Genomic DNA, 13,096 nt, shown 5'->3' with positions numbered 1-13,096 from the left:
TGGGATCAGGAGAGGTCCTGATACCAAGGATCCTGAAATACATGCTGCACTTAAAACAAGCTGGACTAACATTTAGTTCTCTCAAAGTCCACCTTGCAGTAATATCAGCTGCAATGGTATTAAAATTCCGCAGGGATCTCCTGTTTACTTATTCACATGTTAGAGGCCCAGTTCCTACATGGGATCTCACCACTGGCCTCTTGAAATTTATGGAGCCTCTTTTTCAAGGTCCTGTTGGATTGCTCGATGCACCACCTTACTCTTAAGAAAGTTTTTTCTGGTTGCTGTCTCCTCAGCCAGGAAGGTCAGCCAGTCTAAGCCCTTATGGCTGAATCTCCTCACACATTCTTCCATAGAGACAAAGTTGTGTTGAGACCACACCCTAAGTTCATATCTAAAGTGATCTGAGAATTTCACTTGAATCAACCATTTAACCTGCCAGTCTTCTCCCAAAACAACACTCAATGCTAGGGGAGAAGCAGCTACACTCTCCGAATAGTTCAAGAACTTTGCTCTATTACCGTAACATGACTGAGCCTGTCTCCTCACCTGTTCGTGGTTATATCCTGCTCATCAAAAGGCCAAGCCATCTCATCACAGAGAAACACACCGCATGATCCACTCAGATTTTATCTGCTATCATATAGTTCTTCTTCGAGTGCTTGTTCATGTCGATTCCAATCAGGTGTGTGCGCGCGCACGTGCACGTTGGCTGGAAGATTTTTCCCTTAGCAACATCCGTCGGGTCGGCCTGGGTGCCCCCTGGAGTTGCACCCTCATGGCGCCTAATATAGAGCCCTGCGACCCTGCCACCCTTCAGTTCCTTCTTATCGCCAGTGACAGTGCTTGGAACTTCCCTTGACTCTTTCTCAGCAAGTTTTCTTTTCTATTCCTTGTGTATAGTTAGTTAGTTCTTAGTAGTACTCCAGTTAATAGTTTAGTATAGTAGTTGGGGGTTCCCCCCCCCGCTTCGGCCCTGATGCTGTGGCATGCCGCGGTCCCCAGGCTTCAAGAACTGCGTGGCTTGTGCCAAGTGCATGCCGAAGAGTGACCCGCACTCATCATGTCTTCGGTGCCTGGGGGAGACCCATCAGAAAGATCATTGTAAGATCTGCCGTGAGTTCTGCCCGAGAACACTTAAAGAAAGGGAACAGCGGCTGAAGGTGATCCTCATGGAGGCAGCCCTACGCCCCCACTCTGAACCTATGGCTTTGTCCTTGACGCGAAGTGCCCTAGCGCCGTCAGCGACTTTGGCGCCAAGGAAGGACTCCTCCAGGGACTCTTGGCACCGCCAAAGCTCCTCATTGGGCCCATCTGATAGTAGGCACTGCTCCCGCTTGCTGGTGTCTCAAAATAAGAGAAAGCCGGATGACCATTCTCCTCCGGCTAAGCCTCGAGACGTGCAACCCCAGGTGGGCCGCTCCTTGGTGTTTCCTTCCAGGGCCATGTCAACTCCTGTTCAGGTGAGGCAGTCGAGTCTGGCCCTGCCTCGATCACTGGCGCCTACACAGCAGCTGGAGCTCCCGTGCACGCCAGAAACGAATCAGGCCGCTAGAGAGCTCCACCTGACAGCACCGTTCTCGCCTGCCAAGGAGGAACCCTCAGCGCCAACAGAGCCACGTCCTCCGGTGCACTCTAAGGGAAAGCCGGCTATGATGTCGAGGCACTCCCCTTCGACTTGTCCATCCACGCCTACGCGCTCCGACAGAGAGCCTTCCCGCTCCCCAAGCTGTCGACGTTCGAGGCACCGAGCATCAGCTCCTCCATGGTCTTCAGTGTCTGAAACCTCGGAGTCAGAGCCCAACTGCTACCACTTGAGTAGGAGCAGAAGCCATAGAGCGAGGTCAGGCAGAGACAGATGGGAGCATCAAGCGTGGCCTCCACAGTGGCAGAATCCGCCTCAGTGGCCCTTCTGAACTCCCTGGGCTTATCAGCGACATCTTCAGTGGCCTCCACTACTTTCATGCCACCTTCCGCTGTGCATCCGCCCCCGGCGCCTACGGTCCTGACGCCTTTGCCTCCAGCCCCGTCATCGACTCTGGCACTGTGCTCGGCTCCAACTTCGGCACCAGCCTTCACAACATCGACGCACCCGTCCCCCATGTTGTTGACGTCGACCTCGATGCAGGCACCTACAGCCCCAGTGCCAATGTCGTGGCTGGGCGGCTCCTGTGAGCGTGCCGACACAGTTCCCTCCGGTGAGACTGATGCCGACGTTTGCTATGATGCCTATGGCCCCGGCACTATCTTCAGCACCACCTCCTTCAACGCTGCCCTGGGAGTCACATGACCCCTCTGGGGCAGACGGTAGAGAGCTTCCACTACCAGCATGTGCTTCCTTCTCCTCGTCAATGGACAAAGCGTTGGCAGGGACAACCATAACTCCTGCGTTAGAGGATAACAGAGTCTTACAGCAGTTGCTCCACAGGGCTGCCCAGAATCTGGGCATCAAGGCTGAGGAGGTGGTAGAGGACACGGATCCCATGGTGGACATCCTCGCACCCTCGGGGCCTTCACGGGTAGCAATACCCCTCATAAAGACAGTGGTGGACACCACTAAGACCCTGTGACAGATGCCGGCATCCCTGTCACCCACTGCCAAACGTAATGAGTGGTGGTATTTCGTCCCCTCCAGGGGCTTTGAACATTTCTACTCCCATCCGCCTCCAGACTCGCTAGTGGTCGATGTGGCTACCCAGCGGGAGAGACAAGGTTTCCAAGGTCCTTCCCCAAAGAATAGGGATGTTAAATGCCTGGACCTCGTGGGTAGAAAAGTCTTCTCCATTGGCAGTCTACAACTCCGTATTGCTAACCAGCAGGCCATTGTGAGCAGGTACTCTTATAATACCTGTGCTTCAATGGCAAAATTCATGGAGCTTGTCCCTTTGGACTCTCAGTCAGAGTTCACCACCTTGGTGGTAAAAGGGAAATTAGTCTCCTGTGCTTCATTGCAGGCAGCTTTAGACGCTGCAGAGGCTGCCATGAGAGTCATGGTGACAGGGGTGGCTATGCAGTGGGGGGTCTAGTTGCAAGTCTCAGGGTTACCCTACAAAGTCCAACAGACAATTTGGACCTCCCATTTGAGGGTGAGAATCTCTTTTCAGAAAAGACGGACAAACGGCTCCACAGCCTAAAAGATTCCAGAGCCACACTCAGATCTTTGGGCTTGCCTACCCCTGCCACACAGTGTAGACACTTCCGCCCACAATCTTCTCAAAGGTTCCAGCAGCAGAACCGCCAGGACAATTCTAGGAGGAGGAACTGGAGCAGTAGGAGAAGGGAACATCCCTCCGCTAATCAAGACCAGGCCAAACCGCCCACTGGCCCTAAACGGGCCTTTTGAAGGTGTGGTCGAGGACGGCGCACCGGACCAGAGACTGGATCTACATTGCCTTACCTTTTCCTCCCGACTATCCCCTTTCTACTGTGCATGGTCCTGTATAACTTAAGACTGCTGGGTGCTTCACACGGTAGAGAGGGGATACTCCATCCAATTTTGTGCCCTCCTGCCCTTCCACCCCGCTTCCCTGTTCCTCTTCAGGGACCCTTCTCATGAGCAACTTCTCATTCAGGAGGTGCAATCGCTCCTAGCACTGGGGGTGGTGGAAGAGGTTCCATTGGAGCACAGGGGCGAGGGTTTCTATTCCCGCTATTTCCTAATACTGAAGGCCAGCAGGCCTATCCTGGACCTGTGTGACCTCAACAAGTTCTTGAGGAAACTCGGGTTCCGCATGGTCTCCCTGACCTCCATTATCCCTTCACTGGATCCAGCAGACTGGTATGCCGCCCTCGACTTGAAGGATGTGTATTTTCCCATAGCAATAGCGCAAAACCACAGAAAATACCTCAGGTTTGTGGTCAACAGTTCCCATTACCAATTTACTGTCCTCCTGTTCGGCCTGTCAGCAGCACCTCGAGTCTTGACCAAGTGCATGGCAGTCGTCATCGCCTTTCTGCAGAGACATCAGGTACAGGTGTTCCCATATCTCGACATTTGGCTGATCAAAGGCCGATCCAGGGCTCAGGTGGCATTCATCAGAGCCACCTTCGAGAATCTGGCCCTCCTACTGAACGAGCAAAATCGACTCTGTCCTTGGTCCAGAGGTTCATAGGGGTGGTTCTGGACTCAACTTAAGCCAGGGCATTCCTCCCGCAGGTGAGATTCCAGGCCCTTGACGCCATGATCCAGGGACTCAGGCAGTTCCCCACCACCACCGCGAGAAATTGTCTCAAACTTCTCGGCCACATGGTGGCCTGTACGTATGTGGTTTGGCACGCCAGACTCAGGCTTCGACCACTGCAGTCGTGGCTTGCGTCAGTGTACAGACCTGCCAGGGACAGCTTGGATAGGATCGTGACCCTGCCTCTCCCTATCCTCGACTCGCTCCTGTGGTGGACGGACGTTCAGCAGCTGTGCTCAGGTGTTTCCTTTGCTGCCCCACAACCATCCCTAGCACTAGTGACGGATGCGTCAGTTTTGGGGTGGGGAGCTCATCTGGGGGACCACAGGACTCAGGGCCTCTGGTCACAGACAGATCTCCGTCTTCATATCAATGTCAGGGAGCTCAGGGCAGTACGTCTAGCGTATCAGTCATTCCGCCCATATTTGGCAGGTCAATGTGTATCGGTCATGACAGACAATACAACTGCAATGTTCTATATCAGCAAATGGGGGTGCATGCTCCTCTCCCCTTTACAAGGAAGCCCTCAGGTTATGGGACTTTTGTACAGAGCAGTCAGTCGATCTACAGGCATCGAACCTTCCAGGGATCCAGAATGAACTGGCGGACCGCCTCAGCATGTCTTTTCACAGCCATGACTGGTCCCTTTGCCCGCATGTTGCATCCTCGCTCTTCCAGAGGTGGGGCTGTCCCCTGATAGACCTCTTCACCACACGACGCAACAGGAAGTGTCAGTGGTTCTGCTCCTTCCAGAATCACAGTCCAGGCTCCACAGTGGACACGTTCCTCCTCCACTGGGGGGCCCGCTTTGATATGCCTTCCCACCCTTACCACTCATGCACAAGGTCCTGCTCAAGATCCACAGAGACCGGGCTCGGGTCATTCTCATAGCACCAGCCTGGCCCCGCCAGCATTGGTACAAGTCTCTCTTAGACATGTCAGTGGGAGCCCCGATTACCCGGCCGCTTTTCCCGGACCTTCTCACGCAGGATCATGGGCAACTCCAGCACCCAAACCTGCAGTCGCTACATCTCACAGCATGGAGGCTCCATGGCTGAATCTATTCAAGCTGTTCAGAACAAGTCAGACAGGTTCTCCTGGGCAGCAGGAAACCCTCCACTAGGGCCATGTACCTGGCCAAGTGGAAGAGATTTTCAGTCTGGTTAGCTCAGCGCAACTTTCCCCTGGCGCTAGCCTCAGTGCCCCAGATTTTCGATTATCTTTTCCACCTAAAGCAGTAAGGTCTCTCCTTGTCTTCTATAAGAGTACACCTGGTTGCCATCTTGGCTTTCCATCCGGGGGTACAGGGCTGCTCGATTTTCGCTAACCCCCTGGTCAATTGCTTCCTGAAGGGCCTTGACAGGTTGTACCCGCTTGCCCACCAACCAGTTCCTGCTTGGGACCTTAACTTGGTCCTCTCTAGGCTCATGGGCATCCCTTTGAGCCTCTAGCAACATGCTCCCTGCTCTACCTTTCCTACAAGGTTGCGTTCCTAGTGGCAATAACATCAGTTCTTCTTCACTCAGTGCACAGTCAACCTGTGGAACTCCTTGCCTGAGGAGGTTGTGAAGGCTAGGACTATAACAGGGTTTAAAAGAGAACTGGATAAATTCATGGAGGTTAAGTCCATTAATGGATATTAGCCAGGATGGATAGGGAATGGTGTCCCTATCCTCTGTTTGTCAGAGGGTGGAGATGGATGGCAGGAGAGAGATTACTAGATCATTACGTGTTAGGTTCACTCCCTCTGGGGCACCTGGCATTGGCCACTGTCGGTAGACAGGATACTGGGCTGGGCAGACCTTTGGTCTGACCCAGTATGGCCATTCTTATGTTCTTATCAGCCCGGAGGGTGTCTGAGCTCAGGGTGCTAACATCTGAGCTGCCCTACACCGTGTTTTTTAAGGTCAAGGGTCAGCTCAGGCCCCATCCAGCCTTCCTCCCAAAGGTTGTATCGCAGTTCCACATCAACCAGGACATTTTCCTCACAGTTTTCTACCCCAAGCCTCATGCTTGTAGCAGGGAGCAGAGACTCCACACTCTCAATGTCCGTAGAGCGCTAGCCTTTTACATTGAGAGGACGAAACCGTTCAGGAAGTCGGTACAGCTCTTTGTCGCAGTCGCAGAAAGGATGAAGGGCCAGCCTGTTTCGACACAGCGCATTTCATCATGGATTGTGGCCTGCATTGCCGACTGCTACAATCTAGCATGGATCCCAGCGCCCCCGATAACGGCACGCTCTACAAGGCTCAAGCTTCATCAACAGCTTTCCTGGCTCAAGTCCCCACCCACTTGAAATCTGCAAGGCAGCGATGTGGTCATCAATACACACCTTTGTCGCACACTATGCGATTACTAGGCAGGCCAGAGATGATGTGGCCTGTGGTAGAGCAGTACTTCAGTCAGTGGACAGCTCCGACCCCAGCTCCCTAGTTTTGCTTGGGAGTCACCTGATTGGAATCAACATGAAGAAGCACTCGAAGAAGAAAAAACGGCTACTCACCGTCTCATAACTGTTGTTCTTCGAGATGTGTTATTCATGTCCATTCCAATACCCACTCTCCTACCCCTCTGTCAGAGTAGCTGGCAAGAAGGAACTGAAGGGCGGCGGGTCGGCAGGGCTCTATATTAGGCGCCAGGGGTTGCCCAGGCCACCCCGATGGATGCTACTAAGGGAAAAATCTTCTAGCCAACATGCACATGTGCACGCACACACCAGATTGGAATGGACATGAACAACACATCTCGAAGAACAACAGTTACGAGAAGGTGAGTAACCGGTTTTTTCTTTCCAAAAATGAAGGCGCACTCCATCAGAACACAGGGAGCAGCAGCAGCCTCCTTTGGAAACGTGCCAGTATCTGAGCTCTCTAAGGCATCTCCATGGAGCAACCCACTGACCTTTGTTAAACATTATGACCGTGTCATGATAGCCGGGTCTGTTGCCAAGTTGAGGAGGGCAGTGCTTCAATCATTATTTGACCAATGCAGCTGGAAGTATTCATCCCCACTCTCCTGGGAGGATACTGCTTGCCAGTCACTTACAATGGGATCCACACTGATGTATTCAAAGAACGAATGAATTGTTGCCCTACAGTAACTGGTTCTTTGAGATATGGTCTTTGGGGCAAGTCCCACAACAGGCTCTCCATCCCTTCTATTCAAAGTGCTCAGCAACACGAGCTTTGAATTGGGGGGGAACTGAGATAGGATTGTGGCTGCCCCACACCTTATGCCCTTGTACAGAAGCGCGATGCAGCACAGGGCACACTCCCTTGACAGACTGCTATGCAAAAACTCTGGTCTTGCATATATGAGATGCATGTGCACCTACGGTGGGATCCACACTGACTACAGCATTTTGAAAAAACACAGTTACAGAAGGATAACTAACTTCTTTCTCGTTGTCTTCCACTTTTGGCTTTATGGCTCTGTCTTGCTGCCCCTACATTTGGAACATCCTCCCATGCTGTGTATTCCAAATGTCCGTCCTCTCCTGTCCCTTCTGAAAACCCACTCCTCTGAGAAGCCACCTATGCTGATCTCCCTGACAATGTCTCATACCTGAACCATTGTCTCAGTTTCTCTGAATGAGACTATGAAGTTTTGGGGGTAGGGGCTCTGTGTTTTTCATACTCTCTAAATAACAGATGGAGAATTCACCTTGTAGTTTGGGGGCAGCCTAGTTACAAGTGGGCTTGATCAATAATGACTTGAGGCTGTTTTTTCTAATTCTTGGACTGTCTTTCTATTGTTGCAGAAGAGAGGCCCGAACAGCTGAGTGTAGGCTCTTCCCTGCCACACTCAGCACAGGCAAATGCCAAGGGAACTCTCTCTGCCCCCAAGGAAGCAATGAAGATATGGCTAGCTCATCCAGGTGTAGTAGGGTTTTCACCCACATGTTTGTACTTGGGATGCCACATTCCTTAATACTATAATCCACTGCTTTGCCCCTGTACTGTGTGAACACTCACCCTAAGGCTGGGAGGGTGACCTATTTCTCCCACAGTGCCTGTATTTCCTCACAATGGGTTCCTAGGAGGTGCAAAGGAACAATGCATGCTGTGTCCTTCCCATATAAATATTAGCCCAGACTCAATGTTCACCATACCAGTTATATGGACAAGTATGTCTCAATGAACTCTTAAATCTGACTATACCCCACATGGTAACACAAGCTTTAAGTTTTTTCTTGTCTAAAATTCTCATTGCTTGTCTAATTTTGCTCCATGCATCTGAAGAAGTGGGTTTTTTACCCACAAAAGCTTATGCCCAAATAAATCTGTTAGTCTTTAAGGTGCCACCGGACTCCACGTTGTTTTTGTGGATACAGACTAACATGGCTACCCTTTTGAAGCTTTAAGTTGGCACTAAGGTTTAGAATTTCTCTAATATAGGTCTGTGAGAGCTAATCAGTATTCTAATGTGAATATTTGGTATGACTGTCATTTTTTAAAGACTAATGTTAGTCTAATTAGTCTGACTAATATTTCTTCAATTTGTCGGTACTCCAGACCCATAGTTGAAAGAGCTCTGAGTGATTTCCTGGGAGCTCTCCTTCATCTCACTTAGTCTCTCCCATTACAGCATCAGCAGTTTAATTTGTATTAATAAAACAGTGCATTTTTGTGCTAATGCGAAGTGCTGGGTTGACAGCCCTGGAGACTGAAGCCCTCTGTTCCCAGGACAGTTGCATTTGCAGGTGACTCCCATCAATGTGCCTCATCCTTGACCTGGAGAGAGGGATTTTAGAGCCAAAAGGGGAGTTTAGTTGACAGGCCCATTGAGTCCTGGCACCTCTGCATAGAATGGGCGGCAGTTATACTGTTCTTGTGATGTGAACTACAGTCCCTCTAGGAATGGGTCTGAATGAGACCCTCCAAATTCATTTAATGTAAAACACCGAAGAATCATCTCAACATATCAACTTTCAGTCACTACACTATTACTAATGACCAATAATAATCATTCTTTCTGCTTTCTTTAAAGTGGCAAAGACCTCTCTTGTGTCCAAGTTAATCAAATGATCATTTTTTAGTTAAGGCTGGGATTTCCAAAGGGACCTGAGGAGTTAGGGCCCCAGCAATTGAGCAGAGTGCCTAACTCCCTTAAACCCCTTAGAAGATTTCCAGTTATATAGGTCACTGATGTGCTATAGATGTGTCTCATGGGAGCACCTTGTTAAAAATTCTAGCACTAAACTGAAGTCTGGGGGGGAGTTCCCTGCCTCTAGGGTCTGCTGCTTTCTTGCTGTTGCTAACCAACTCTTAACAAAGGTGACTCAACCCTGAGGCTCCTAAAATACTTCTGAAGAGCCAATTATTTGCCTCTTTATCTCTCCCCACATCGTTATCCAATCTGAGGATGCTTTCCTGTATCTTTCAAGTACAAAGCATTAACACCTCCAGCAGCGTATGGTGTAATATGCTTGTGAGCTGTAGCTCACGAAAGCTTATGCTCTAATAAATTTGTTAGTCTCTAAGGTGCCACGGGTACTCCTTTTCTTTTTGCGAATACAGACTAACACGGCTGCTACTCTGAAACCTGTTTGCCAAGTGACTCACTTATTTATAGGCTTGGCAAAATTTGATTTTTTTTGGTAATTATGATGGATAATATTGATGTTTATTTTTAATCTTTTTTTATTTTTATCAATTAAAATTTTCACTGTTGTCAAAAGTTATGGGGTTAAAAATTGGAAAAATGCTTAATCTATTTAAATGTTCAAGAGTTGTAGGAAATAGGGGGATGGAGGGGCAGACAATTTAATGACAGTTGACTTTGAGATGTAAAAAATTAAAACTTTATAACTCTTAGAACACATTATTAATGTCAAAATATACAAAGTAAATATCCTTAAATCATACTCTAAGTCTCAGCAGCATTTTTCTTTCTTTGACTGTCTTGAAATTTAGATTATCATCTATTGAAATATTTTTATCGGTTTATTTGTGTACAGTGAAATTGACATTTAGCAACATTTACCAATAAAAACCTAATACTTCGAAGCCAAATTATATAAAAATCCAATCCCTATATTTCACTGAAAGAAAATTGACAGTTTTTGGCCCATGCAATGCTTTCAGTGTTGCAGCTGTATTTATACTTGTGGTAGTCATCTTGTGTATCTTGTAGGTACGCCAAAAGGCTCACAGTACAGTTTCACGGCCAGTCTCCCCAGCTAGCTGTCACAGCAAGAGGGGGAAAGGCAGCTATTTGCAACTGTATGACCTGGCATTAGTCACAGTAGCAACGCAGCACAGCCTAGTGGTCTGCATGTAGTAATCCTGTCTCCGCCAGTGACTAGGTGGCTTGGCCTTTGGCAAATCATTTAATCTCCAGTGTCTGTTTTCTCCCTTCTGTAAAATCAGGATAATCCTTACCTGCTTTGCAGTGGTGTTATGAGGATTAGTTAGTTAATGTTTGCCCAGTGCTTTGAAGCCCTTAAGTGCTAAGTATTGTTGTTGTGCACACTACACACATAAATTGGTTATTGAAATAAGATTAAGTTAATAATATCTTTAATTAAAGGAGATTGATTTCTTTCTCACGCTGTTTCATAACTTCAGTCGGGGTCAAACAAAAAAGGAACAAGGTACATTTTCTATTAGCTTGTAATAGGCATCTTTAGGAGGTGCAGGTCATAGGGAGGATTAATTGGTTAGTGGGGGAAGTACCCTTTTTTGGAATGTACCCTAGTTCCTCTTTCTATCACTGTTTAAAAAGAGTCTGGTGGTATCAGTAATCAGATTTTCCTGGATCCAAACCCTAAATCTGAGCATCCTTGAATTTTGGGAAAGTTCCGATCCCCCTCCGGTTCCTGCAGTTGGGACCATTTCAAGTCTGCAGCTGTTTTCCCCTTTCTTGGCCATTGGATAACACTGCCTGGCAACTGCCATTTCTTTGACATCACATAGCTTTGTTTTGCTTACTTGTAAATCGCTAAATGGGGGTCCTGACCTAAACTTAAATTAAATTTAGGAGACAGATCCTGCAGACTTCTAGTATCTTTCCAAAATGTGTGTATTGGGGAGATCCTGACCTCAGTAATTTTGTCAAGTGCCACAGGATAGTAGGGCTCACATACAGCATAACTTCCTCTATGGCTGTTAACAGGAAAGAACGCAGCATGTATGAAAATCTGGTTAGTACATATGTTTTTCAGGCTTTGTTACAAAAAGTACATTCAGCCCAAGGAGTAACACCAAGATACGGTTTTAAAAACCCTTTGCACAGATTAGCTGTTTTCAGGAAAATAATCCTGTATTAACTAGTTAATCCTTCTGCAATTTTTGATCCCAGTGTTCAGTATTGTATAACTTGCTTTCTTTATTAAAAGATAGGCTTCTAGTTCTTCACCTCCTTGAATGTGTTTTGTCGTCAATGTGCTGTTTGCAGGGTCAGACTTGCCTTTCGCACCCTTGCAGGGGACAGATCCTTTGCAGAGAAATTTCAGTAATGTATAATTCTTAATAAGCAGATTAGGCACAAGCAGGTCTTGGGGAGCCTGGCACGCAGACAACACCAGCACTAAGATTTTTCCCCTGGGGGTTTTCTAAAGTGCCTGCGGGAGGCTAGAAAAGTCAATTACTAGCACACTGGGTGCTGTGTAAAAGACGATATGCATACTGGCAATACAGAATGGAGGGTTTTAACTGCTTGGTTCAGATTTACTGACTCCTAAATGCCTATGAAAGGCTGTGGGAGCACTGGAAAGAGGAGTTTGTATCCCTATACCTTGAGTCCTTTGAGTAGCTTATCAGTAACAAATTCCCAAATTCTCTTGGGATATAACCAAGCATTCCGTTGAAGCTTGGATCCCTCTGGAAAGTTATGACTACTGGAGGGACACAGCACACATGCTTTGAGACATGGAATACTCCATGAGAAGCTGCATAAGGGGGAGTGGACCCCCTGTGTCACCTAAGTTCCTCCTCAGACCATCTAAGATCAGAACAGTGCAGGTGTGGAATGTGGATCTCAACTTTCAGTTTAGGTAATTCCTCTTTCTCCTTTTATCAGTACAGATCCCCACTCGTGGGAAACACTGGTGCAGATTCAATTATATTGTGATGGTCACCAAAACTGAGACTCTTTTCCACTTGGCTACATCCTAGTTGAAGGCTTTGCACTAACAACCGTGAGACTCCTTGGAAGAAAGATAAATGTTTACACAGAAGTTTGATGAAACTCCAATTGCTGAGATTTGGATCTGGGTGAAGCATGAGACCTCAGTTATGTTAAAGATCCAGAACCAGTGGAAGAGAAAATGGTGGCTCAACTCCACTGAATTCCCAGACTATCTGGTCCTGTTTGATATTATCAGTAGAATCATGTGCCATGTCTTTTATCTTTCCAGTAACACTTGGATCAAGGGGATTGGGGAAAAGGCATGCAGAAACTGATGGCTTTAATTCAGGGAGAAGATAACTGTCAGGGAACTGCAACTTGTTCCTCCTCAGGAGCACTATTCTGCTTATTTGCAATTCTCTTGTGCTGCAACAAGATCTATTTGTCGTGTTCCACAGATTGGGGTATGGGGAAATAGTGAACTAGTCTTGAAGACTAAGCCCTGGCCTACACTGCAAGGGGGGGATCGATCTAAATTACGCAACTTCATCTACGTGAATAACGTAGCTGAAGTCAACGTACTTACTACTCACAGTAGTGTCTTCACTGCGGTGAGTCGACTGCTGCCGCTCCCCCGTCGACTCTGCCTGCGACTCTCGCGGCAGTGGAATATAGGAGTTGACGGGAGAGGGTTTGGGGGTCGATTTATTACGTCAGACTAGACATGATAAATGGACTTCCGCTGGATCAATCGCTGCCCGCCGATCTGGCAGGTAGTGTAGACATACCCATAGGGTTCCAGAGCTTGAGCCCGAGCCTGAGCCTGAATGTCTGTACCACAGTTT

At 48.2% G+C, this 13,096-nt stretch overlaps 1 protein-coding gene across 6 annotated transcripts in view; it reads left to right on the top strand.

The window, feature by feature from the left end:
* The window catches only part of AHCYL2 (adenosylhomocysteinase like 2), a 216,815-nt gene that overhangs the window by 158,035 nt on the left and 45,684 nt on the right, over positions 1 to 13,096 (top strand). For 3 of the 6 annotated variants that reach the window (XM_038394246.2, XM_038394256.2, XM_043499540.1), the window contains exon 3: positions 7,942 to 8,058. The exons of the other annotated variants lie outside the window; for them this stretch is intronic. In XM_038394246.2, the coding sequence (XP_038250174.2) occupies positions 7,942 to 8,058 (117 nt within the window). The remainder of the gene's footprint in view (positions 1 to 7,941; positions 8,059 to 13,096) is intronic. 6 annotated transcript variants of the gene reach the window in all.

The sequence above is a fragment of the Dermochelys coriacea genome, chromosome 1 (genome assembly GCF_009764565.3).
Source record: "Dermochelys coriacea isolate rDerCor1 chromosome 1, rDerCor1.pri.v4, whole genome shotgun sequence".
NCBI classification, from domain to species: Eukaryota; Metazoa; Chordata; order Testudines; family Dermochelyidae; genus Dermochelys; species Dermochelys coriacea.
The sequence above is the reverse complement of the archived record's forward strand: the minus strand, read 5'-3'. Positions and strand labels throughout refer to the sequence as shown.